Source organism: Amblyomma americanum, chromosome 9, assembly GCF_052857255.1.
Source record: "Amblyomma americanum isolate KBUSLIRL-KWMA chromosome 9, ASM5285725v1, whole genome shotgun sequence".
NCBI lineage: Eukaryota > Metazoa > Arthropoda > Arachnida > Ixodida > Ixodidae > Amblyomma > Amblyomma americanum.
Genome location: NC_135505.1, coordinates 118730851 through 118758352, shown reverse-complemented (window position 1 = coordinate 118758352; position 27502 = coordinate 118730851). Strand labels below are relative to the sequence as shown.

Sequence of the window (27502 nt, the reverse complement as noted above, 5' to 3'; positions counted from 1 at the left end):
ATGAAGTAGGGCAACACCAAGGCCTAACTACAACGGAATGGCAATAAATAACAAAAAAAAAGACTGAGCTGAACGAAAGACTTCAATTCTGCTGGAAAGCAGTAGTACTGTAGGCTCTGAAGCAGTAGTTTATAAATGTTACTTCAGGAATTTACTTTTTCTTGCATTGGCCGAAATGACCGCATCGCACATCAGATGAAAGCTCACAGAATCTTAAGAGCTGTCGGCCATATTAAAATATCACTGGAATTTCTGATTTCGTTTATAATGAAAATATCAATCAACCCCAGGGTTGGTACTGTGCGCCCTTTCAGCAATTGAATATGGCCTATCTTGTACGGCGAGGTAATAAAACTGCCGCAAAGACACAAAGCCATTTGTCTCAATCAAAGCCATTATCGCCATTTTTCTGCGGAGTTTTCTTTTAAACACTGCTTACACCCGTTTTATTTCATTTCACCACGCAACAACACTGAAGACACACACTTCTCGCGATAAAATGAAATCAAAACGCCAACGCACCCATTTTGATCCAGAGATGCTGGTCTTCAAAAGGATGGCATTTATTACCCCACAGCATGAACAATACGTACAAGGCTACTTTTTTGGCTACGCACTACTCAGAGACCCAGTTAAAAAAAATGGTGGTGGTTTAGCTCCGGTTAAGCCTGGAATGACGCGATAGCTACAGCTGGCTGAGTGGAACTTGCTCAGTGGAACTGCAAAGTCAGTCTTTCGCCGCTCCGTTTCCCTGGGCGTTCCTTCTTCATCTTGGTCCCAGTTGACACAGCGCATGCGCACAGCTGTGGCAGCTCGGTTTCGCCGGCGCGCCGCGTCGCCGGCAGCTGCTCCGCACCACGTGACCAACCACGTGACAGCCGTGGCGGCGCAGCCACAGTGGGGGGCTGCGCAGCCAAAGGGTGGCTGCGCCGCCACCGCCATGGCGCCGCCACGCTGACGGCTCGAAATGCTATCGTAATGTAGCTATCGCTACAGAAGGAACTGAGTTCTTTCCTGAGGTGACCGGGGCACGCATCTTGAGTCCTCATCGTAAGAGCAACACATAAACCCCTCGTTACTACAGAGGGAGTCCTCACACAAATACGCAGCATCTGGTCGTCGCCACAGTGGCGTCTGCAAGACGACCCCTACCCTTGCCTCGAATTCGGTAGCATCGGTCTCGTACACTCTAAACATAAATACGCATATATTGGAGTAAAAAGGGAGAAAACTGTCCTCTAGCGCACACCCTTTCACTCCTTTCTGTTTGGAGTGTAACACCGGCAAGTCTCGTCGCTCTCAGGCAAGAAAACTGCGCCACCATTCGACCAACGGCTCGCGCACACGTGGGGCATCCCTACGAAGAGGACGCGTACTTGTCGATGAACTCGATTAGATCCTTGTGCAGCACTTGAGGGTTGTTGAGCGCTATTGCGAAGTGTACGTGGGTGTAGTAGGGGTCGTTGATGTAGAAGTTCTTTTTCACCCGTGGTCCCAAGTCCTTGATGAGTTCGCGCACGTTTTCCGGTGGCACGAACTGGTCGCCGCGGCTCCAGAAGATCCCCACGTCTGTCTTAACGTTGGTTATCTTGTACTCCGGGGCTTCCTCCTGCGTACGCAACGATACATCTGTTAGTATTACGTCGTAGGACTGCGGGTATCTTCTCGTTCAACATTCCAAAACGCTACTTGTCTACGTGAAACAATTGTCAGTAAAATCTACACTTTTATTACGAAGCGTAAAGTACGGTAATGACTCGCGCGATTTTTACCCTCTACTCTCAACAAGCCTGCTTAGTCACTTTCTCAGCACCGCCAATCATCGCCATCAGCGATATCCCGGATGAGTACACGGCACTACAATAACCTGCCTCTTTCTACGCACTGATGCAGCCTTAAAGGTGCACTAAAGAAGAATCTTAACTCGTCTTTTTACCGCGGGAACTCTATCTACACGTTCTGGGAATTCTTAGAAACATCGAATTATTCTCCTGTGCGGCCGATTGCCCAAATTAAATCGGATTAAATGTCCTGGCTCCCGCCTTTCTTTTTTTTTTAACTCAACGCGGTAGGTAGGAGGACTCAACCAACGCGTCGGCCAATCCCATGGCGACTTGCCGCTCTGGCATCGGCGGAGTGATACGTAAATCAAATAGTCCACTTGTATTTTTATTTCCGGGGGCCTAAAAGGCGGGAGCTGGGACGTTTAAGCCGATTTAATTAAGGCAATCGGCCGCACCGGACGATTCGAAGTTTCTAAGAATACCCGGAACGTGTAGATCGAGTTCCCGCGGTAAAAAGACGAGTTCAGATTCTCTTTTAGTGCACCTTTAAACAACAGCATCAAAACAGTGATAAAAACACTCATGCAAGACACTCGAAAATCGCAGAAGTGTGTTCGAGGTCAGCCTAATTTGATCCAATGTTCTCAGGCCATTTTGTCAACTCACCGTTAAAACAACGCCGAAATCGGCGAGCAAGCACATGCTTTTCTTCTTGGCCCCTTTCACAATGTGTACGTCATGTTGTGAAGAACAAATAAAAAAAATGAATGATCCCGATTACATTTAGCAATATCGTTTCGAGTCTTGGAGCCGAATTAGGAAGTGCTCTCAATCCGAAGGCAGTCTCAAAACAATCTAAAAGCCCTGATTCCATTGGTCGACCCTGGCCACGCCCTGGCCGTGATCAGCGCCGACCAATAGGAGCAGGGCTTAGAGATTGTTATTAAACTGTGTTCAGACTGACGGCGTTCCGTAGTTCTGCCCCTGGTGGCGCGGAAATTATAAAACGAAACATCTACAGCTCCAAATAAATCTTTTCTTGGTACTCACCTGACCATAATAAATCATGTTGTCTTCTGGCCCGTAGTCAAATTTGGTTGCCTTCTTGGAAGTCACGAGCTGTTTCGAAAACAAGAGGCGCAAATACTTCTCATCAACGCCAGTGTGCACAACTTGCGCGCTATTCGATATCTGCAAAAATTAAACTGCCGCTAATTTCTACCGGGCACTTATTGAGCAGTGTATAAATATAAACAACGCCTTTGTGAATCATGCTGTTTGTGGCAAAAAACTACACAGCACCACGAGGAAGCAGCTCAGCATAACAAGGAAAGGCGAAGAGGAGCGAAAGAGGACGAAAATAGTGTTAAGTGAAAGAAATCTAGCTAGAACTCGTTGAATGGAATAAAACAAACAACTAGAACATACGTACGTAATGATGTAGAAAGGTGTTGTGCGTGCAGTGACTGCGTACTGTACCTCGAAAGCAATCACTTTTATGTACAAAATCCAGAACTGTTTTAAACTGCACATTGCAGATAGCGTCATTCCTCTCCCATTTGTATTTCTCATCAGGAAACGTATTTCGTTATGCTTCTTGGAGGAAAACCAGAATATGCGCATTACAAGTCTTAATTAAGGCGGCGTTCATACCCACTAAATGAAAAGTTAATTTCTCGATGTTCCAAGGCAAGGAGCTCGGAAAATTCGTGGAAGGATTTCGGCTACCGTAAGTGCAGCCAAAGACATTATTCTAGTGAAGAACCGGGCAAACATCCTTCCCTCCTTACTGTATGTATGCAGATAGAAAAAGAGTTTTTAATAGTGAAAAATTCGCGAAACAGTTCCATCCTTCCAAACTTACCTGTGCGAAATGAACGAGGTTTTTCATTGACGTTCCGGCAGGCGCGTGACAAAGATACACGGGGATTCGAGTCTGCAAAATCAACCGCAAAAGAAAAAAAAGGGGGAAGAATAATTACAGTATAATCTGAGGTCTAAAGTATAGGCACTTACATACTGTGATAGAGAGCCATCAGAAAAGAGTGGAAAAACTATTAAGAAAGAGTTCATAGGGGCGTTAACTGCTATTCACACTAAGGTCAACCGCGTGCCCATAGCTATCATCAGCGATGTATGGAAATGGGTTTGTTTTTTAGCCATAGATTATGATAAAAGCAGCGCAAGTGAACACAACATGGACAGCCATTACACAAAACAAGTGCTTACTAATTAACCAGTGCTTCTTCTTCCTCAAAATAGTGACACCTTAGTTAGCACGTAATTGACGTCGCCGATGAGAATTCACTGCCCAAAAGCGCAGCTTCAAGCTCATTTCTACAACAAAAGCCACGCACAATGAATAAATGCTGGGCTACTTGATATATTTGTCCGAAAAATCGTCGAACGCAAAGCGCATTTATAAAGGTTTGAAAAAAAACGGCACAAAGGCAATAGAAACCTGCGACTATGTAGTGTTGTGTCGTGCACTTTATGTGTCCTGCAAACACTGTTCTCGAAGAAAAGAAAAAAAATAGCTTTTAAAGAAACACAAATCCATTAATTCTCGCCTTGGAGTACGAAGGTATCTGCATAATCAGCGTTCATCAGGGTAGACGCATTTTTCGTCGTTGAGTGACTCGTTGACGATGATGTATTTTTATTGGCGCCGCGGCCAAAGAGCACCATGGCACAACGTAACCTTTACTACTCAAGGTGGTGTCAATAGCAATAATTTCACACCAATGAAGCCGAGCAATGCCAGGAGAATGCTTGAACCCAGTTGTGTCACCGGTGGGTAGCGGGCAACCCTGGGAATCGAATCCCGCACCTCCCACATCCGAGGGAGATGGTCAAACCACTAGGCCACCGCTGCGATGCTGACTGACTTGAAAGATACCCTTTATCGATGATGAAATGAAGGCCACAGCATCTCAATACATCACAAAACGGGCACTGATCCCCTAGAAAGAACTACTTGCCACTGGTCAGCAGGAACCCTCGTGGTGCTTTGGTGCCATAGAATGTTCAGTTCCTGACGCCACATAGACATAAGCCTGAAAATCCTCGACATTGTCATCATCGTAAATAACAAGGACCAGCGTGCTTTGCATGCTTTGGCACAAATGGAATAACCGTTATTCTTAGTTTACAGCACAGTAAAGGACCAGGCACAGTTGGGACTGCTGCCGCAGAGCACATCTCAGCAGCTGTCCTGTGTCCAAGCGAAGTGGCATGTGAACTTTCGAGACACACTGCACTCACCGTGTTGATGTACTTGCTACCAAGGTTGCTGAACTGGTCGCCGAAAAACGAGCAGATAGCCCGCGTGGGGAAGGCGCAGAAGGATCGCGCCAATGGCAGCAGGGGGAATCCTTTTGGCATGAGCTCGTACTGGCCAGCCGCGTACATAAAGCTCTGTGTAAATATGGGGAAATTCGTTATTTTGAGGCACAACCACTACTCCAATACACGCACGGGGGTCTTGAAAAAAGCCAACTATTCAGTATTATAGACAGTTTTATTTATGAAAGGTTTTCTCTCACTGAAGTCGCTATGGAAGCAGAAAATCCTACTTGATTTGTTATTTATGCTCCTACAGGCATGATGGTGGTGTTCTATCTGTGGTTTAACGTGCTTCAGCTGCACGTGTGTTAGGAGAGACGCCGCGGGGAAGGGTGGTCAGTGTTCTACCCGGTGGCAGCCAAATGCGTAGCCACTGAGCCACGGAAGAAGTCTTTAAGAACACATTATTTCAAAGGAAGGTTTACCAAAGCAAGCAAAGGTTATGAAAACAAGAACAAAATGGTGTAATGGCACGACAACCAAGACTTGCGCCGCGGTCAAAGATAATGACCTTCACGTCCGGAGCCATGGCCTGTCCGCCCGCACATCTCCATCTCTTGAATCACGCATGAAGACATGCACGGATTACTTTCTTGCTGACTGTGCATGACGACGGCGGTCTGTCAGGAGCTGCATTTAGAACCCTACCCCCTCCCCCCGCTGCCTACGCTCCGGCAAGAAGACGTTGTTGACGGCTGGTTCATCCACTCCATGGTTGCCCTTCGTACGAACATGGTCAGTGATTAGCCTCACGCCCAATGACGACCTGAGGTACGACTTCTTGGCTTAGTTCGTCACTCACACTTCGTCGTCGTTGGTACCGTCAGTTGAGAATCCACGCGCGCACGTGTAGGAAACAGTGCCACCAGACACATCGTCTCTTCGCCTGCACCAAAGCCCACAGTACCCGGGTTCCCCCGACTCAAGGCCATGAGCAGACCGGCACACTGCCGTCACTCGGTTCCTCCTCCATCACTAGCAAAGTGTATCTATGTAGACGCTCCCGCTCCATTCTGCAAATACAACCTCATTTGAACGAACCAAAGCATTCAAGTTACCCCGAAAACAAAGGCGTAGACTCCGGCAGCAATGAAACACAGTCCACCCTGAACTACTTTCATTTGCCTTTGCAACAAGTTAGCCCAGTGCGACTTCATGTTCGGACCACCAATGGCTCCACTAGCCCCCACTGTTTGTAAGACCTGCGACGTCACTGACACGGCCTTGCCTCATTTCGAAAAGGAAAACTCATGAGACGCCTACCTCTTCAGAGCAGGGAACTTTCCTCGCCTCGCCCGTCTTCTGCCGTTGCTCCTGTAGGCACCTCTCCAGCTCCTGCAGACACAGCCAACATCCGCTCTGCGCCTCAGCGCCACCTTCTGGCGAACGGTTTTGACACTCAGCGCTGTCATCGGGGCCATCGTCTATGCTGCTCTCATCAACGTAAGCGCTCGGCTAATCCTGTGTGACGTACCCACAGGAGGCTTCGCTGAGCCCGTCACTTGCAGCGTTTGCGGAGTGGAGCGCTGCGTAAGTGCCGGACTTTTCTCCGCCCCTCAAATGTCCCCTCTACTGTTCTCCGCGTCGCACGCTGTGTGTGTTGACCTCAGTGCCTCAGGGGCACCACAGATCTCACCCAACGATTGAGTCCCCAATTGCGTACGCCTGAAAATGAACCCGCCACCTGAATGACTTCCCCAACTTCATCTGGCACGAACTGCACGTTTTGTGCATGAGATGCTTGCGCCTTGTACATAGAGATGGAGAAAGAAATCATTCATCGCACACCTTAATATGGTAGTGTTTTAAGGAGGCCATGAGCCACCAGGGCTTGCTGTAAGTACAGCCACACTAAAAGCAGCCATGGGCACCAGGATTCGAAGGAGACGTAAGCAGTACGTGGGAGAGGTTAGAGCAGTGTTGTAGCGGAAGAGGAGGTGATCAATGTCTACGATGAGTGTGGATCAGTTAGGGTAGTCAGAGTTATAAAAGTGAACAATTAAAACTCGTGCAAGGTTAGAGGTGTGTCTCAATTCTCAAAATCTGAGAATATTCCATCGACGGTGGGGCTGAGGTCGAGGGAGTAATTTAAGGCTCTCCCTGATTTTTATGCAGTGTTTAGCGATTATCTGCGCAATTGTGAGTCTTATTCCTTCACAGAATTTGGACAGTAGATTAGCGGTGCTCGGGGGTTAATTTCGCGAGCGACCTGATGGACCACTTGATGCCTACTATGTCCTCGAGGCTAGGTATCCAGTGGAGTACGGTCATATATTCAGGGATTCTGCCTGACACTTCTATTAGTCTGTCTTTGAAGTCAGATTCAAGCTTTCATCTTTAAACGTTTCTAGTGGCTTTTAATTCTGCAAATTTCCTATCGCGGTAGGCGCCAGTTGGAATTGCTGTAGCCGTCCCATATCCTGAACTCCTGGAAGGTTACATGCATGCCAGGCAAAATCCCTCGGCGCCCAGGAAAAGCAAGCACAGCTCGTATGAACACAAGTGCATCAGCATGTAAAGGAAACGAAGGTGCACACGATGCAGCCCGACCGCTCCTACCACGGGCACCCCAACACACAGACGAGCACAATTGCTCAAATATACTGAGCACATACTCATAAATCTTACAGAACTATAGGCTAGACAGAAGGAAATACGCTCCACCGGATTAAGAACTAGGCAATGAAGAGGAAATAATACTGAGGAGAATACACATTTTCAAGCCCAAAAAGACTTGATACAATCTACCCAGAAGACGATTAGCCACAACGCGCACGCACACTGTGGCATAGAGGCGTATCTTTACCGCATGCTATAGGCCTGCCAAAACAACATAGAAGTAAAAAGGATAAAAAAACCGACGACTGATCGGCGGAAGGAAATGCTGTCCAGCTCAGGTTCGGAAGTCCAGCAGGAGCTAACCAAAAGGGTAATAATGGCTGCAAGATCCAATGGACTCGCGGAATAAGGGGACCAACCACCAATTTTAGTTCCAAATGAAATTTTATCATCATCATTCTCATCAGCGCCAAAGGTCAGATCAGGTGCCACGTTGAACTCCTAAGCGCCGGTGAGAGTGGTAGGGTCCGCGACCAGTTAGTCCAACGAGGTTTGCAACGGCTGGCGTCGCATTTAAGGATACATTAAGCGTAGCTGTGATGAGGATGAAAAAAACCTTCATGTGAAGGGTGTTAGAGCTGAAGCAGAGTTCGGCAAAGCGCTTGGTGCGTAGAGATTACATGTTTTCAGCCCCGCAGTGAAGTGAGCGAAAGTAAAAATAGATGTTATGTGGAACGCAACAGGCAAGATGAAAAGGTTGCACACTGGGGTGTAGAAGAGATGAGATGGCGCCGAGAAGTCAAACGGCTGAAATGCGAAATATTATCTCGTCGCGGAAAACATGCCTTGCGTATTTTACTCAATCAAACAAAATCCTAAGTTTGACGGTTTCACTTGTTCGAGGGTATAAAAACTGGAAGAACACGGCGGGCAAATGACCAGACACCAGTCCTGGCAAACCCTTACCACGTAGCTCTCCGCCACGGGTGCAAGCATGGCCAGTACGTCGACGTTCATGTGGGAGAGTTTGTTGAACGGGGCCAGACCGATGAACGCCTTCACCTGCGCAAAACCCACGCGTGAAATCTCGAAAATCGTTTCTTTTACAATAGCTGCAATAAAACGAGGAGTGACTATAAGCAGGAACCAGAAGGTTGGCGTCCGCGTTTGAAAAATATGCGTGTGGTACAGTCATCTGGCCTTAGCGGAGGAGGACGAAGCATTAATTTTCTTGTTGTATATGTGAAATTAAGCAAAATCGCATTTATTTATTTATTTATTTATTTATTTATTTATTTATTTATTTATTTATTGGTTGATTGATTGATTGATTGATTGGTTGGTTGATTGTACACGCTGGAGAAATACTGTAGGCTACCAGGCGCACCTTAGTGACGGTAAAGAACCGGCTGAGGTTCATTAGCGTGCGCTTAAATCCCGTTAGACGGACATGTTGCAGATCAAATCCGTGAACCCGCGTTCAGTCGAACGCCATATCACTGAGGCACCACGATAAGCGGGCATATAAAATTGATGACTTGAACAAAAAGGCAGAGACATAAGAGGAACAAAGTTGTGGATTATAATATTTTGAGATCAAATAGTACACCACTTTTGTTCAGAGCCTCTATAGTTACAATAACTTTAGCAAGCAGCCATCTTTTTACTCAGTGATCAGAAAATTTCGATGACTGAGCGCCCAACATTGTTCCGAGAAAGGTGGGCGCTACACATGATACATGACAGAGCAATATCGCAATCGGTGCTGAAATTATTGACCACTTAAAGAGGTAGCTACCGCAGCAAGTGATATTTTGTGCTCATGAGTCACGACGTGGTAATTACATCAGCACGGGTCATCGTAAATTTGTCATGAAGACCTTGGCGATACCACAGAAGAGTGTTGGGATTTGCACTGGAGCAGTGAACGCCAAGACGCGTTCCACAGGACGGGTTATTTCATTCTTCCTGATATCCCCCTACACTGAGGTTTATTACGCATACTGCCAGTCATTCCTCGTATGTTACAGCCACGCAGATGCCGCGGCGAGTACTGAATTAATTCATTAAATATTAGAAAGCATCATTGAAGCCATTTACCAGCTGCTCACCTACCTTATCGTTGTACTGTGGTTTCTCCGACACCATGGTGAAGAACATGAGCGTTCCTTGGGAGATGCCCGTGTATATGAGATCCTCCCTGCCAGTCATCTTGAGGACGTAGTCGATCTGGGCCGGCAAGTCGTATTTGCCATGTTCATGAAACCTGTAGTGGAGGACGAATAGTTAAACCACGAGCATATACAATCCAACGTATAGTGAATAGGTGTGACATAAATCACTCTCCTTGCATGAATGCAGCAAACCTCTGAAACAAAACAATTACTTTTCGGAAATCTTCAGCTAAAGGCATCAAGTAACCTCGCCAATGACAGCCCTCCAATGGAAGGAACAGTTGCAAATTGCAAATTACGAATTACTTTATTTGCCGGGCTAGCTTATAGGCTGTCTGAATGGTCTCTTGGACTTTTTAAAAGCTGCGATGAGCAATTGGACGGAGTTGTTACAAGAAAGTCATATAATGGCCTAAATATAACCAAAACTGGTAAAGCGGCATTGCAAGGATAAAATGTCTCTCATGCATTTAATTATGTTAAACATTTAAAGTTTTAAGCGACGCTTAAAAAGTAAAACATGCAGTCTTTATTGTAATACCGCCTCATTAATTTGCGAATAATTTGTGTTTCGATGTTCTATCGACCAATGCCGCTTTGTGTTTTGAGAAAAACACATTTAGACTTATGAAACCGCCGCTGGTAAGAATTTTGTCACATGGTCCATCAACTTGCACTGCGTATATTTCAGGCAAAGGTCATCATTCTGAGTCTGCGTTCAGTTCGGTTAGCTGGGCAGCTTAGTAACTGGAAATTGCCATTATATTTCCATCCTACTAATTTCTGGGCATCTTAATCATTCTTGAATTGGAACACTTTTTTTAATTCGTTCAATAAAAGTGATCATAAAGCCGAAAGAAATGTTTTGACCATCGTGCACCTAGCTTCATAGCTAAATAGACCAATTATTTTCGTTACATCTATTCAATTGGTAATGCACAAGAAAGAATGAAATAAGAAATAAAGGAAGAAAGACATAAAAAGGAAGGGAAGACAGAAAGTCATAAAGGAAGAAGGAGATAAAGCAAGAAAAGAAGAAAGAAAAAGATGAAAGCGATAAAGGAACAAACAACAAGAGAAAAAAAAGAGATACAGAAAGGAGAAAAGGAAAGAGAGAAGGAAGAACAGAGAAAGATAAAGAAAGGAACAAAGGAAGGACGGAAGAAAATAAGAAAAAAAGAGAAAAAGAGAAAGAGAAAGAAAGGAACAGAGGAGGGAAGGAAGAAAATAAGAAGGAAAGAGAAAAGGAAAGAGAGAACGAAAGGAAAAAGGAAGAAGGGAAGTAAGAAAGAAAGAAAGAGAGAGAGGTAAACAAACAAAAGAAAATTCGTTGGAGGCACTTAGATATCTCTTAACTGCGGAAAGGCGAAAGCCGTTTGCGACTCGTTGCACTTATTTGAGTTTGCCGCGCTTGAATTCATTTCGCGACAGAGAAGAGCAGCTGGTGTGAGCGTGGCGCCATGTGACCTAGGTGGCGATGTAACGGACGGACGGTCACCACGACGTAGGTCAGATGACCTAGGTGGCGATGTAACGGGCGGACGGTCGCCGCGAGTATGAGCCATTAAAGGCTATCGCATTAATAAAGAAAGAAAGAAAGAAGGAAAGAAAGGAAGAAAGAAAGAAAGAAAGAAAGAAAGAAAGAAAGAAAGAAAGAAAGAAAGAAAGAAAGAAAGAAAGAAAGAAAGAAAGAAAGAAAGAAAGAAAGAAAGAAAGAAAGAAAGAAAGAGGTAAACAGAAAATTCGTTGGAGGCACTTAGATATCTCTTAACTGCGGGAAGGCGAAAGCCGTTTGCGACTCATTGCACTGATTTGAGTTTGCCGCGCTTGAATTCATTTCACGGCAGAGAAGAGCACCTGGTGTGAGCGTGGCGCCACGTGACCTAGGTGGCGATGTAACGGACGGACGGTCACGGCGAAGTAGGTCACATGACCTAGGCGGCGATGCAACGGGCGGACGGTCACCGGGAGTATGAGCCACTAAAGGCTATCGCCTTAATAAAGAAAGAAAGAAGGAAGGATAGTAAGAAAGTAAGAAGGAAGAAATGAAAGTGGCAAAGAAAGAGAGGAAGAAAGAAAGAAAGGATGAATGAAAGGAAAGAAGAAAGAAAGAGAGAAAACAATAAAGAAATGTGGAAGGTAAGTAAGCAAGAGAAATATAGAAAGGAAGGAAGAAAGGTACTCACGAGAAGTTCCAGAATCTCCGGGAGCGCGTGTTATACCTCTTGTGGCGTTTTCCATACGTGTTTCCACGCACATTGCCTAGCCATACGTCGTAGCCTTTGTCAGCTAGAACGTAACCTGCGAAATCGAGCACGGCGCATGCGCGTTAAAGCAATTCAGCAAAATTTAATTTAAATGTAATCTCTGCCACGCACGCTAGTCGAGTTTACAAGTCAAATCAGGTACACACCTGTACCCACGTTTCTCTCTTTCAGGCCCGTCAGAGTAATGGACTTTAAACAAAAGGCGTTCGCGTCAGCATAAAACTTCGCGAATACAGTTTTTTGCTGTAGAGTTCATGTAACTCTGTGGTAGTTCAAACTGAGTTCACGTTACGCCGAAAGAAGCCCACCCCCCTTCCTTCAAGACCACTCGTATTCACCTAGGGAACCTACGCCGGAATTACCTTTTACAAGGCGCACTGAGCTCTATAACGCATGCCCCAAGCTCGCTATCTAACCTCCTACTACCTTCGTGCGAGGCCACGAAAAACGTATAGCGTCACTTCTCTTGAAAAAAAAAACATGAGAACCAACACATAGAAAGTAGGTACACCTGCCCGCTGAAAAATAAAACACAGCCCAAGCAACCGAAGGACGATAGATGACGAAATACACGATTGCTGGCATCAACACGGCTGGATCAGCGAAATTACTGTCATACCAGCAAATATATCATGCGCAGGATATTAGGCCAATAACGTGCAATTTCCAGCGCAGGGCATTTGATTCTGTGATTAGCCGCTTGTTCTAAGGAATTCCGTCGTGTCGACGTGAGCATTCGTACCATATGTGTTGTCTCTTGCCGTTCTTACGAAACGGAGGACAGACATGACAGGTGAAAAAATCGACTGCAAGTGTCAGTGACTACAGAATCGGCCACTCACCCAGCGACTGTTTGGGGTAGTCCATCACGTAATTGGAAGAGTCACCGAGCAGCCCACTCATGAGTATGATTGGCTGCTTGTGGCACAGGTCTTTGCACTTTTCTCTTCCATGGGGTATCCTGTGCATCTCGATGATGTAACCATCGCTCGTGATCACATCGTGTTTCTCGAAAGGGTAGCCTTTGCTCCGGATCAGGTCTTCCTAAATGAAACAAAAAAGAATTCTGTTCGTAAAATTATTGTGTTCGCCCACACACTGTTAGACGCTAGTTTTGCCTGAACGAGGAGAACGCCCTTGCAGGCTGTAGCCTTCAATCACATGCGTGTCCAAAGGCAATAGCCTGAATTCAGGCGACCCTTCAGGTGAAACGCTATAGGTATGCGCCTTTCGTCTAAAAAAAGAGCTGTGAGTCTTGTGCGTAATTTTGGGGGCTATACCAGTAAAATTACAAAATCCGTCTGTGTGGAATGTGGGATGGAATGGTAGTGGAATGATTGTAGAATGGACATGTGGGATGGCTGTGCGGAATGGTTGTGTACAGCTCGTTCTACAATAGATGTTATACTAGGAAGCGCGCTTGTTGTATGGGTGCGTAGATAGCAAAATTCAAAGCTACTTATGCAGCAAAACCTGCCGAAGATATATAATATCATCATGACATATCCTGGTGCATGACATATATAATATAATACGTCATGCACCAACAGGCCCGGCTAAACTCCACTTTTGAAGACTACAGCACGGCATCCGCCTAGTCATGAGCATTCTTGCATATAAATACCTAATAAAAATAGCTGGAGTCACAGCGACATCATAGCAGGTCCAAAACAAACAAACAAATAAAAAGGATCGTCTGCAGCACAGTTAGCAAGAAAGAAACGCTCCCTTTTATTTCTGTTTCGCAAGCCTTAAAAAAAACGTTTTCTGAATAATCGATAGGGATACGAACAACGCGATTCAGACGGCTCTCTCAGACGCTCGGCGAAGCGAGCATGAAAGGGGAAAAAAAGATATAAAGCACGGCTCGGTTGACGCATTTACAATGACGTCCATACCTCTTTCACCCTCAGCCCGCAAGATCGAAAGAGGTGCACGCCAAGCTACTTTCTTCTTTCGATTTCTCGTTCCTTCCGCTATCGGCTCGGTGGCCCGGAAAATATAGCCGTCCACGTTTACAAGCTGGCGTCCTTGGAAGCCCTTGGCAGCTCGCGCTTGTCACGGCACGAGACTTTCTGCTTCTTCCTCACTCTCGCATCTTTTTTTTTTTATTTCGTTCTTTTTCTGGTCTGTTTTTCATTCATACAGCCGAAGTTCATTAGGCGGGTCATTCATGAGAATGTATCAATTTTCACTTCGGAAACTTCAGGGTTCTGGTTATTAGTTGCAACAGGGCAGAAAACTGAGCTAGTTGGTATACGTTCATGATGATAAATCCAGGCGCCCACAAACAGAGGGGACACAGCGCTTTCCCACAACTACCAGTTGTGAGAAAGCGCTGTGTCCCCTCACTTCTGTGTCGTTGTTTGTTAGTGCCTGGATTTACCATCATGAACGTATTCTGGTTATTAGTCGCTTATTATTTATAAATCAATAATTCTGGTTGGCGCGGATAGAAGTGTGGTCCCAGACTTGCCGTGCTATTACATCGCACATATTATTTCTTCTTTATTAAAAGTTACACCCCTGGAAAAAGAGTTAGCTGAAAGCAAAGGAGGCGTCACTCGCAGTTTGGCTAACTGTGACATGCTGTGAGACGATGGCCAACACATGTTGGCAGTGTGGCCTCTGCAGTTTGGCGGTGGTCCCGGGTCTCGAACACCCGGGCAAATTATTAAACTGCGTTTGTATGAGAAAACTGCTCGAGCTCTGCTTTACAGCCGTAAATCACAGCTGAGTCTGTCTTAAATTCACACCACTTAGGGGAACTTTTTCAAGTTATTCGAATACACAAAGTATTACGTGACAAAGTCTTCCGACTTGGAAAGAAAATTCATGGGCCATATTCGAAAATAAAATTTTCCAACGTTACTTTGGTCAATAATATCCAGAAACTAGGCTTGATTAGCAATAGTGCCTGGTTGCTGTCCGATTTAATTTCGGATAGTCTTGAGGGGACTCCGGTAAACAGCTCGAAATTCGAACGGCAGTTCTCAGAAGGAAAAGTGAGCAGTGAGGGCGCCGGTAATCACGCATTTGTTAATTAAGCAAACCCACATCTGCCATTGCCAGTGTAGGGGGCGAGAAGTGGCTTCGAGAAAAAAAAGGTTATGTCAAATGAGTCACGTCGCATGTCATGACGACTTATACACGTGCCTTTAGCTCGCAATACTCTCGGCGTGAACGATTAGGTGGGTTCGTGTTAAACGTTACAAAAATTTCGCTGAATACTAAACATAGAAAGCATGTTAAGACAGATATTCGTGTATTTTCCTAATGATTATTAATACAGCTCTTATATTTTATAATTTTTTGCATGACCGCAGTGGTTGCAGTAGCACCTAGCTCAAGCTGTCCAGGTGCAACTCTGCTAGGACAGTTGCGGAAAAAAAAAGACGCCCTCTGGACTTGTGCATACGGCGTTTTAGCAAGATTTTCCCTCACTCACAATTCTCATTTAATTAATGCAAGAATGTGTTATGAAACTGGCACCCAATTTTCGCATGGAAGAGCTCTTACCTGAATAACAATTCACAATCAAACTCCCTTGGACAAAACTGAAGAGCACCTATATCTTTCGAAAGCGTGCGTGTATACACGGACACTCATATCGACCTTTCTATATGCCTATGACACGGTCATACAACATATATGACCGTGTTGGATAACAGGTCATGCATGTATGCTTTCTGAGCCCAGAATAAGAGAGAGATAAAGAAGAGGAAATGTAGACGAAGAGGATAACTTCAGTTAGAGGATCATTTCGATAGAATGTATTTGATAGAATAGATACAATAGGCAATCGGTGAGAATGCATTTCTTGAAGCCGTTCCGCACAGCGTTTCAGTTGCGCATCTCCAGTTCTTTCTCAGTTTTTTTTGTTTTATTTACTCGCTAGTCGTGAATAGACCACCACCCTGCTTTGAGGCAGGCAAGTGATCGCGAGAGTGGAGAGTTGTCCTCATTTCTACTCCTCGCATGGGAACTCTCCGCATCCCCCTCATGGCCTCTGTTGATCGTATCCATCTGTATTCCAAAACTAGAGAGGGAACAGTTCGAGTACAGCCACTCCAAAGTAACAGTCATGGATAACACTCTCACAGGCAGCGCATCGATAACACGGATAAAAGTATTGTGGACTGTAAATGACCACGAAAGTTCCCAGTTACGACATCCTACGACTGCGATGCCTAAGTCGTTTGCCTCAGGGAAAAGCTTGTACACTGCTACCCTTGTAAATAAATACCACATAACATGAAAAAGAAAACCTAACAGTGTGTATTTCGAGAGGGTTCCCAGACGTTAATATCAGTGTTTCCTCCTACGCTCGCCCTTGTCATTAGCTATGACGCACATTTCAGTGTTTCCTCTAGGCTTCCCCTCAATACAAACCACGCGAGATGCTCGTACTAAACGCAAAGAGGCGTGAGTCATCTTCTACATTTACAAATTCAACTTTCTTGTACATGAGTACTTTGTATTCGCCGAACACGCCATACAACTGACGTTTTGGCGCTTGCCACGCTTGTAGTAAATTATTCTGCCGATCAGATGTGTGCCCCTTACGCCGACTAAAAGGGGATTCGCAGCTATTTTGCGAAGTCACTCTGACAAGGCTGGGGAATACCACGAGGTCGTTCTGGCTGCTGTGTCGGTGCTTAGAAGTATGCCGCACCTTGTTCAGCAGCGGCCAATCCTCCTTGGATTGTGAGTCATCGCGATAAAAGAAGAAACCGAAACATGAATTAAAGAGAACATCGCTCAGTATGAGTCACCTGCAGCTACTTAGAAACAAGGCTGGATGAAGCTCTCCCTCTCTCTACAAGCGCCTTCAGAAGTTACCAGTTTCGTGCAGGCATCCTTCACTATGTGCGTAAATGCAGCTGGAGAATCCAGCATTCTTGTAAGTGAATGACTGTAAGATGGATTTGTGTGAGTCTCTAAGGGCTAGCGCCAATGGCACTTTTAAAAAAACAAATAAGGTCTGAGAAACAGTAGGAATGATTGAAAGTGCAACAGCCTGCTACGAATGATGCAATGCAGCAAGGCTTGGTCGCGGGCTAACTGGTACAACATCGTACTGACGAGCGTTTACTTATCGAAAGAAATTTAACAATATATAAAGCGTTAGTACAGGGGGATCGTTCAACACGATCAAGCCCTTTCGACTGTTTAAACTCAAACACTTGTAAGCACTAACGTTAAGCAGCTGAAAACACGCGATCGTGTTGAGCGTTTGCTCCGTACTTCACCTATGGCTTTCCTTAAATTTCTTTCGGTATGCCAGTGCGCGTCAGTACTATAGGATGTTAAAACATTGTCACCCATTGAATTGTTAATTGTGGAGTTTGATGTCCCGAAGCGACGCATAGGCTACAAGGAGCTCCCTATAGTGGAGGGCTCCGGGTTAATGTTGACCACCTGTGGTTCTTGCTGACATAGAACAGCTCACGGGCGTTTTTGTACTTCGCCTTCATCGAAATACATACACCGCGGCAGGAAATCGAACCCGCTACCTTTCTGTCAACAGCCGAACGATAAAACCACTGAGCCACCACGGCTGGTTTTGTCACTAGTGTGATGACCCCCATAGTGCGCAGGTCCACACGGGACGGAGAGGCAAAGAGACACCGTATGGCTCAGTTTAAACAAACAGATATATTCAATAATTACACATGATTAAGATTTTACATCAGAGGCTGGGGCGTCCGAGCTTACGTGCCGACGACTTCATGGGGGCGATGGAGTGGCTCCGGAGTTGGGCTCGAGCGGTTGCTGGCAGAAGCTGCACGCCGTCGGGCTTCGGCGCTGAAGGCCCTCTAGGCGAACGATGTCGTCCTGAGCGTCCCTCTTCCGTACTGCTTGTCCATTTTTATATCCTCTTCTCCACACTCCCTAGGGTGAGCACGCCCACGCCGGAGGGGAAGGAGGGGGGCTAGGGCTTTCACTTGGGCGCACAAACATACCACCCCACTTATGGTCTCGCCCCCTTCACGTGTTGAGTCCGAGGGAAAGAAGGTTGTCTTCGCGGTAGCGCATAGCGTCGGCTGTGGTATGGCGCGCTCTGGCCCGCTGACAGTTCCCGCGGGTCACCGGCCTCCATTCTCCATCCATCAACTGACACTCGCTCCTCAAGGTAAGGCGCGCTCTGGCCCGCTGACAGTTCCCTTGTCCTGGAATGTGCTCGGAAGGGCCGCACCTGGAACCGCCACGCCAATTGGGGAGGATAAGCCCGTTTCCCCGCGGCGGCGGGTCCGGTTGGGCTTAAACCCCTTCGTTCTGGTTGTCACTCTCAACGAGCATGGCTGGGTAATTGATGATGCCTGTCATCTGGGTCTCCGTCTACGCCGCGCCGTCGAACGTCGAACCTCGTAGCACACACAAGGAATGTACCTCGTAGCACACACAAGGAATGTACCTCGTAGCACACAAGGAATGTCACACTCGCTCACCCTCCAGAAGAATGTTCTCCGAACATTTGAGTCCCTGCAGCTCCCCTTGTCTTTCTGAATCGCCTCGCACAGTGCGTCCGACAGAACACTTTTCGCTGCACTCAACACCACTGCACAACACCATATGCCTCCGCTGTCATAACTGGCGTCTCCAGGGGCAGCACTGATCTTCTTTTACAGATAAACATGAAACTCAGCACCCAAGCCTCTCCTTTCTAGTCCAAACTGGACGAAATAAATTTACCACAGTTACAAAGGAGCTCCCACTTCTAGCGCGATCACGGCACAGACCAAAATATAGATAACGAAAGGAAGTAGGGCAGGTTCTGCATGCGCTCCGCATGCTCTCCTGTGAAGGTGTTACTTAATGACAGAAAGGTTTAACTACTAACTCCGATAACTTAACACATACGCATATAGCAATGTTATGAGCTGCGGCATTACACAATTCTGACCAGTTCACAACTCCGCTCTGTTTACACCATTAGTCCGACTTAGCTTTCCGATTTCGCAGCGGATATCGGCCTTCATGAGTCATACTAAGTAAGTCTGTGACCCTTTGTCTGCTTTGGGACTCGCGAGGGCTCGTGGCAGGAGCCTCTCCTGGCGTTATCTGCGCGGCAACCTCGCGCGCTTCTTCTTCTAGCAATGCATGAAGTAAATCCGGTGGCATTCTGGCCGTCACCTCTGGCGCCTGCCGAACAAATGCAGAAGAGGGCGTTTCTTGCGAACTATCTGCGCGCTCCGCTTCACTTCTGTCCCCATCAAAATCCGCGCTTTCCCTTTCCTCATTTCGTGAATACTGAACCGGTGCCGACTTGAGGCGATTTGCGTGTATCCTTATCAAGCGCCGGTTCACGTCTCGGACTCTGAAGTTTACCGGAGAAAGCTTCTCGACAACCTCGCACGGTCCTCTCCACTTCGTCTGGAACTTACGAGCTAGCCCAATCTGCCTTTGGCAGTTTTCAATGTACACGCTGTCCCCCACATTAAACGGCGCGTCTCTAGCACTGCGATCGTGCACCTCCTTCCTGCGCTTCGCCGCTTTCTTCAAGGCCTCCTTTGCGATGTCCCTCGCCACTTGCAAGCGCGATTCTAGCTCCACCTTATAGTCGTCCAGTGAAGCGTATGGGACACGACGGGGGCCCTCTGGCACTTCACTAGGCTGGTCCGGGTCTCGGCCGTAGAGAAGAAAGAATGGCGATTCGCCCGTGCTCTCGTGTGCTGCGGAATTGTAGGCAAACATTGCATACGGGAGCCACAAGTCCCAGTCCCGCTGGTCGCACGAAACAAAATGCGACAGGAACCCGGCCACGGTTTGGTTCAGTCGCTCCACCGCGCCGTTGCAAGCCGGATGGTACGGTGTTGTCTGCTTCTTAGCGATCTTAAGCAGCTCGCAAACTCTCCTCATTAGCTGCGACACGAAGTTCGTTCCCCGATCTGTCAAGAGTTACCTCGGGGGTCCATGTCGGAGCACGATCTGTTCGACAAATGCTCTTGCAACCGTGTCTGCCTTCTGATCTGGGAGTGCTACCGCTTCCGCGTATTTTGAAAGGTGATCGACAAATACTAAAATGTACTTGTCTCCGGAAGTGGTCGTGGGCAATGGGCCCATTATGTCCATACCTGTCCGCTCGAAGGGAGCCGAAACCTCAGAGAACGGCTGAATTGGAGCTGGTCTTCGTCCCTTGGGTGTTTTTCTTTCGAGACAGGAATGACACTTCGCACAGTAGTCTCTAACATCCTGTCGCATGCCACTCCAAAAGTACAAACGCTCCACACGCCTGCGTGTCTTCGCTACGCCAAAATGACCGGCGCATGGCGCATCGTGAAACGCGCGAAGAACCCTTTCTGTCCACGACCGAGGTATGACGACTCTCTCCCAAGCGGTTTTCTCTGGTCTCCCTTTCCTGGTTGGCCTCGTGCGCCGACACAGGGTGCCGTCTTTGCCAATGAAATAACCTAGCTGTTCGGGGTGAGACGGTGCGTCCTCTAAGCTTTCGATTATTCGCTTCAGGTCCGGATCTTTGCACTGCTCTGTGCGTAATTCGGCGGGGTCGACTACGGGGACAAACTCATCTATAGCTGCCACGGCAGCTGTGCGGCTGAGTGCATCAGCATTCAGATGCGTCTTTCCTGACTTGTGCTCAACTTCAAAGCAGTATTCCTGCAGATGTAGATTCCATCTAGCGAGTCGCGAGCTAGGGTCCCTGACACTCATCACCCATTTCAGAGGATGGCAGTCTGTGACTAGCTTGAATTTGCGGCCGTAAAGGTAGCATCTGAAGAGCTTTACTGCCCAGACAACGGCGAGGCACTCCCTTTCCGTAGCTCCGTACTTTTGCTCTGTGGGGCTCAGCTGTCGGCTAGCAAAAGCAACGGGATGTTCTTTGCCCTCGATAACCTGAGATAGCACGGCACCAACTGCGAACTTTGACGCATCTGTGGCCATAACGAAGGGCAAATTAAAATCCGGGTGGCGCAACAGCGGTGCACTCATTAGCTTCTTTTTCAGGGCCCCAAAAGCATTCTCCGCGTTTTCGTCCCAGCGAAAGGCGACATTTTTGGCTGTTAAGGCGGTGAGCGGCTTAGCGAGCTTGGCGAACTCCTCTATGTGCCTTCGGTAGTAACCGATCAGGCCGAGAAACTGCCGGACCTGGCGGACGCTAGTCGGGGATGGAAAATCCGAGACACACCTTAGTTTCTCAGGGTCCTGTCGCACGCCGTCAGCTGAAACAACGTGCCCGAGGTATTTCACCTCGTTTTTGAGGAATTGGCACTTAGAGGGCTTCAGCTTGAGACCCGCTCCTCTTAGTCGCACCAAAACCTGCTCAATATCGCGCAAATGGTTCTCAAAACTGTCACTGTATATGATAATGTCATCCATATACACGAAGCACAGCCTCCCCAGAAGACCTGCCAGGATAACATCAGCGGTTCTCTGCCAGACAGCAGGGCTGTTGGCCAGACCCATCGGCATTCTTTTCCATTCATAGTGCCCTGAGGGCGTGTTGAATGCCGTTTTCTCGGCATCTGCCGGATCCATTGCTATCTGCCAGAATCCCGCCGCCATGTCCACTACCGTGAAGTACCTGGCAGAGCCCAGCTGAGAAAGCGTCTCCTGTATATTGGGGATGGGGTATGGATCGATGCGAGTTACGGCATTTAGTTTGCGGTAGTCCACTACCAATCGATACGAGCCATCTGGCTTTTCCACCAATAGTGCTGGTGCTCCCCAGGGTGACTTTGAGTGTTCGACAATGCCGCGATCAATCAGGTCCTGCACCTGCCGCTCCATCTCCTCACGTTGGGAGTAAGGAATCCTGTACGCACGCTGGTAAACGGGCGATGAAGTGCCGGTTTCTATCCTGTGCTTTATAACGCCACAGCAGCCCAAATCCAGGTTGGACGCGGCGAATACCTCCGAGTAGTCGTTCAGCAAACCAGCCAGAGCCTCCCTCTCCCTGGATTTTACGTGAGAAAGATCGAACGACACCTTTGGAGCAGCCGAAGGACTAGCATGCTCTACAGTTGCGAGTACCGTATCGGTGGGCTCACGTTTCTCTATCGCAGAGGTGAAGAAAGCCAATGTTTTGTTTTTGGGAAGGCTCAGTGGCTGCTGGCTACAGTTAACCACCCGTAGGGGCACTCTGTGGGCGTCATTAACTGTCACGAGGCACGCGGCTGCCTTCAGGCCATTGCTGAGAGAGTCGACCGGCTCAAGCACTCCCACGGCGCCGCTCTCTACATCTGAAGGCACAAACGCGTACAAAATGTGCTCCGACCAAGGAAGGACGACCGCCTCATCGACCAGCCTGACGGCAACCCGCGAATATACCTTCTCCAATGATCCCACTGTTTGACGGGTGTCAATATTGGTAATGCGAATCTCAGCCCCTCTCCTGTTCAAAAACGGAACTTTTGAGCCGCCCGCATTAACCTCTTCCTCAGAGAATGAGACTACTACCTTCCCTTTTCTCAAAAAATCCTGCCCTAATATACCTGACACTCCGTTTGGCAGAGACACCGTGTCCGGGCATACGTAGCAGGGGTGCTCCAATGCAATTCCGCCGAGAGAGAAGTGTAACCGGTAGAGTCCACTTATGCCAAGAGGATCCCCCGTTATGCCTACAAATTTGGTTGCCATACCACCAGACGCTTCCAACACCTCGCGGTCCCCCTTCCTTCGAAGCGTGTTAAAACTGCTCTCCTTAAGCAATGTCACCTTTGATCCCGTATCTATCAACAATTCCATGCAACAACCATTTAACTTGCAACGCACAACAGGGCATGCCTCGTCGGCCACACAAACTACCACCACCTCATCATCCACTGCTCCCTCCCCACGCTCCTCAGGCTGGGGAGGACTAACTAGTTTTTTGTCTCGGTATCTGGAGCCCCGCTGTAGGCTTGCTTAGGGCATGTCTCGCCTGCTTCTCTTTGTGGCTCCCCACGGCGCACGTTTTGGCAGAACCTGGCGATGTGTCCGCGACCCTGGCAAGCGAAGCATACGATTTCTTCAAAATCTCGCATACCGCGCCTGTAGCTTTGTGGCGGTCTCCGGTTTCCAGCGAATGAGCGCTGTTGAGCGCGCGCTTCAACCTGGCGTTCTACCTGCTGAGATAGCAGCTGTTCTAAGCGATCTAATCGCTCTGTCAAGAGAGCAACCTCAGGGTTGAGCACCGCTCTCTCTATGACGCGTACTCTCGCTGCGGCTGTCGTTAACGCCTCATTTCGTTCCTCATCCAATGCGGCCTCCACGGCTTGGTCGAAATTGCTCGGCTTGCGCGAGAGCACGAACCGGCGCACGGGGTCTTGCAGACCAGCCACGAACAAAGCGGTCATTTCCTCTTTAAGTATATCCTCCGCGTATTTCTTCTTTAGCTGGTCTCCTTCCTCCTCCCTGCTTAACGTATCGCGCGCTAAGCGCTGAAGCCGCGACGCAAACGTTCGCACGTCCTCCCCTACCATCTGTCCGGCGTCACGGAACCTCTGTACCCGCACGTGACGTGGTTCAGTGTCGAAATGCTCAAACGCGAGCTTCTTAAATTCCGCAAATGATTTTGTGGATTTTACTTTTTCGTCTCGCCATGCAAAATCATGAGCAGCTCCTGCCATCTTACACCTCGCCATTCCCAGCATTTGAGCATCGGACCATCCCCCCATTTTCCCAATCTCTTCTAGCATGGAAAAGAAATCGCAGATTGGAACCCCTGTCTTATCTCCTGTAAACGTCGGAACGACGCTTCCTAATGCCAGCATGCTTGCTCCGAGCGACGGCTGTGGAGTGGGAGCTCCCTCAGATAAAGACATTTTTTTTTTCAAGCCCTCCGGTGCCTCAAGCCTCTCAAATGGGGGTAAAAGTCCCACAATCAGTCCCGTGATTCCCTTTTGATTACAATTTTGAAGTCATGAATGTCGCAGCATTCAGAGGACATTTGCTTTTGAGACCCCACTTCTGACACCAGTGTGATGACCCCCATAGTGCGCAGGTCCACACGGGACGGAGAGGCAAAGAGACACCGTATGGCTCAGTTTAAACAAACAGATATATTCAATAATTACACATGATTAAGATTTTACATCAGAGGCTGGGGCGTCCGAGCTTACGTGCCGACGACTTCATGGGGGCGATGGAGTGGCTCCGGAGTTGGGCTCGAGCGGTTGCTGGCAGAAGCTGCACGCCGTCGGGCTTCGGCGCTGAAGGCCCTCTAGGCGAACGATGTCGTCCTGAGCGTCCCTCTTTTGTACTGCTTGTCCATTTTTATATCCTCTTCTCCACACTCCCTAGGGTGAGCACGCCCACGCCGGAGGGGAAGGAGGGGGGGCTAGGGCTTTCACTTGGGCGCACAAACATACCACCCCACTTATGGTCTCGCCCTCTTCACGTGTTGAGTCCGAGGGAAAGAAGGTCGTCTTCGCGGTAGCGCATAGCGTCGGCTGTGGTACGGCGCGCTCTGGCCCGCTGACAGTTCCCGCGGGTCACCGGCCTCCATTCTCCATCCATCAACTGACACTCGCTCCTCAAGGTAAGGCGCGCTCTGGCCCGCTGACAGTTCCCTTGTCCTGGAATGTGCTCGGAAGGGCCGCCCCTGGAACCGCCACGCCAATTGGGGAGGATAAGCCCGTTTCCCCGCGGCGGCGGGTCCGGTTGGGCTTAAACCCCTTCGTTCTGGTTGTCACTCTCAACGAGCATGGCTGGGTAATTGATGATGCCTGTCATCTGGGTCTCCGTCTACGCCGCGCCGTCGAACGTGGAACCTCGTAGCACACACAAGGAATGTACCTCGTAGCACACACAAGGAATGTACCTCGTAGCACACACAAGGAATGTACCTCGTAGCACACAAGGAATGTCACACTAGTTGAATACTACCAGAAACCATAACGTTGTGACCTCCTGACCTCGTGACCTCGTGCACAGCAGCAGAAAACCGCAGCCTATGCGCCAGCGTGGCGTGTGAGATGCTGCAGCTGTTATTAGTTCCATGTGCGACCTATCGACCCTTCCCTTCATATTCACCCCTTATCGGTGTTCTTAAGTTTGTATTCACACTGAGTAAAGTGCAGTGACTAGTCGCACAGCATATAATAATGGCCTGTTGTTGGGCTGGTTGGTCACACGGATTCCATCAGTGTAGAAGCAGCCTATGTTTTCATTTCGCGGACTCTTCACGGACAACGCGCCAACCTGAGTACATTAAAATTGACGTGGCTAACCACAGGTAAATATAATTGCGAACAGAAGCCATCGCCTATTTAAGCTAGCAAGAAAGTTCGAAATTACGAGCGAACAGAGTGTTAAATCCACACATATGCGAGTTCCGTGTATGCCTGCCCACGTATACGATAGGTTTTCAATACAGAATTAGGTGTGCATCTTATCGCATAGTGTCACGTATACGCTTGAAACTTGTAGCATATAAAACTTAATCACATAAAAACTTATTCAGGTGCAAGACCTTAAAAGTGAATGAATTAGGTCAGAGTGGGTGAATGCGTTACGAAAATATCAGAAAGGCCTAACAACACTCTAAACACTAATACACCTATATGGGAGTAAAAAGAGAATAAACCGTCCTTTAGCGCACACCCTCTTATAAAAAGTGAGTGCGCTGGAGGACAGATTACTCCTTTTTTACTCCTTTATGTTTAGAGTGCATGTTATTACATATGCAGTACCTCAGGCTGCCTCTCTGGTAACATCCTAACCGAATATCACAGCGGCGGCGCCACACTTTGTAAAAGTGTGCCACTTCATCTAGTGTTGATTCGACGCGGGAAATCCCTCAAAGCTCATGCTGGAATTGTCCCTCTCCCTCTGTTCTCCGTATGCGGTCATTTTTTGCCCCCCCCCCCCCCCCCCCCGACGCATCCCTCAATGGTCCTGCTAGCTTGCGTAGCGGTTACGCAGTCGTTAATAGCTTTCACGCCACGGCCCGTGCGTCGAGGTTTTCGATTCGCTTCGGCGAAACGTAATTGATGCGTGCTGCGTCTACCCTTCGCTGACTTCGAAAAAACGCCAGAGTTTCCTCCAACGGGAACGCCCCGCAACTCTTATAGGCGCATGCAAATTACAAGGAGAGAAGTGTATACGTAAGTATATGCGTGCCAAGATCTCTTGCCTGAAAGAAGAGTGTAATTACCGCGCACCAAGAGGCAGTTGTCTGTATCAAAGCATCACCGGCCTCTCCAAGGACATACATTCGTCTTAATGTCCTCAAGAGAAAAGCATACAACAGATGTATCTTACCGGCACTCACCTCCGGGGCAGAAACGTTGTGACTAACTAAAAGGGTTCAGGTTAAGTTAAGGACAATGCACCGAGCCATGGAAAGAAAAATGATAGGTGTAACGTTAAGACACCGAAAGCGGGCAGAGTGGGTGAGGGAACAAACACGGGTTAATGACATCCTAGTCGAAATCAAGAGAAAGAAATGGGCTTGGGCAGGGCATGTAATGCGAAGGCAAGATAATAGGTGGTCCTTAAGGGTAACGGAGTGGATTCCAAGAGAAAGTAAGCGTAGCAGGGGACGGCAGAAGGTTAGGTGGGCGGATGAGATTAAGAAGTTTGCAGACAAAGGGTGGATGACGCTGGCAAAAGACAGGGTTAATTGGAGAGACATGGGAGAGGCTTTTGCCCTACAGTGGGTGTAATAAGACTGATGATAAGGCTCATGATTATTGTTAGCGACAAAATAGGAATATCAATGTTTTTTTAAGAGATAACCTTGATGTACCTGTCACAGTAAACTGATTGTAACATCAGATCCTATAGGTGATGAGTGGAGGGGGAGGGGGAGGGCTGTATACGCGAAGTGTGACAGATATTATACGCAGAGCTCTATTAAGAGAACTGTGTACCGCGTGGACTGCTGGCCAGGAAAGAGCGACGCCCAGGAGTCAGCTGACGCTTACTAAGAAACGAGCCCGTCCAACGCCCATTCCCTGCTGTTACGGCCAGGAAAAAAAAGAGATCATATCCACAAGGAAGTCACGTGCGACCGAGGTTACACCTATGAACAAATCGTCCTACGCTTCGAATAACTCGAATGTTTTTCCTCGGGAAAGTCGGGGAGGAAACACTGCACGACTCTTTGTTAACTCTGCTTGCAAAGCTGTTTTGACGGCAATGTGTCAGACTGACCGTATATTCCACTTTAACTACTAGACTAGTTATGAATGAACCGATGATTCCGAATGGCAATCTTTCCGGTAGGCCTTACTTTTCTATAATAATGCCTCAGACAACAGGGCAGGGGAAGCTCATGACTTCATTGCAGCGAAATAAAACCAAGAGTATTAATAATTATTGGGGCTGTTTCTTCATCTGGTCAACAAAGTTAGTTTGAAAGTCAACGGAACCCGAATGGTGACCAGGGTGACTGTCCGGACGAGTTTGTTCGTCATGACGAAATCTA

General features: G+C 47.9%; 1 protein-coding gene across 2 annotated transcripts in view; it reads right to left on the bottom strand.

The window, feature by feature from the left end:
* Positions 1-547: 547 nt before the first annotated feature.
* LOC144104189 (lipase member J-like) overlaps positions 548-27502 on the bottom strand; it is a 39285-nt gene continuing 12330 nt past the window's right edge. Inside the window, exons 2-10 of one of the 2 annotated variants that reach the window (XM_077637060.1) lie at positions 12972-13173; positions 12049-12163; positions 9804-9954; positions 8655-8750; positions 6393-6464; positions 5049-5201; positions 3649-3720; positions 2835-2903; positions 1215-1609 (exon numbers count right to left, since the gene is read on the bottom strand). In XM_077637060.1, coding sequence (XP_077493186.1) covers positions 1358-1609; positions 2835-2903; positions 3649-3720; positions 5049-5201; positions 6393-6464; positions 8655-8750; positions 9804-9954; positions 12049-12163; positions 12972-13173 — 1182 coding nt within the window. In that variant the 3' untranslated portion in view covers positions 1215-1357. Of the gene's footprint in view, positions 1610-2834; positions 2904-3648; positions 3721-5048; positions 5202-6392; positions 6465-8654; positions 8751-9803; positions 9955-12048; positions 12164-12971; positions 13174-27502 lie in introns of both variants that reach the window. The other variant, XM_077637061.1, reaches the window with a different exon arrangement.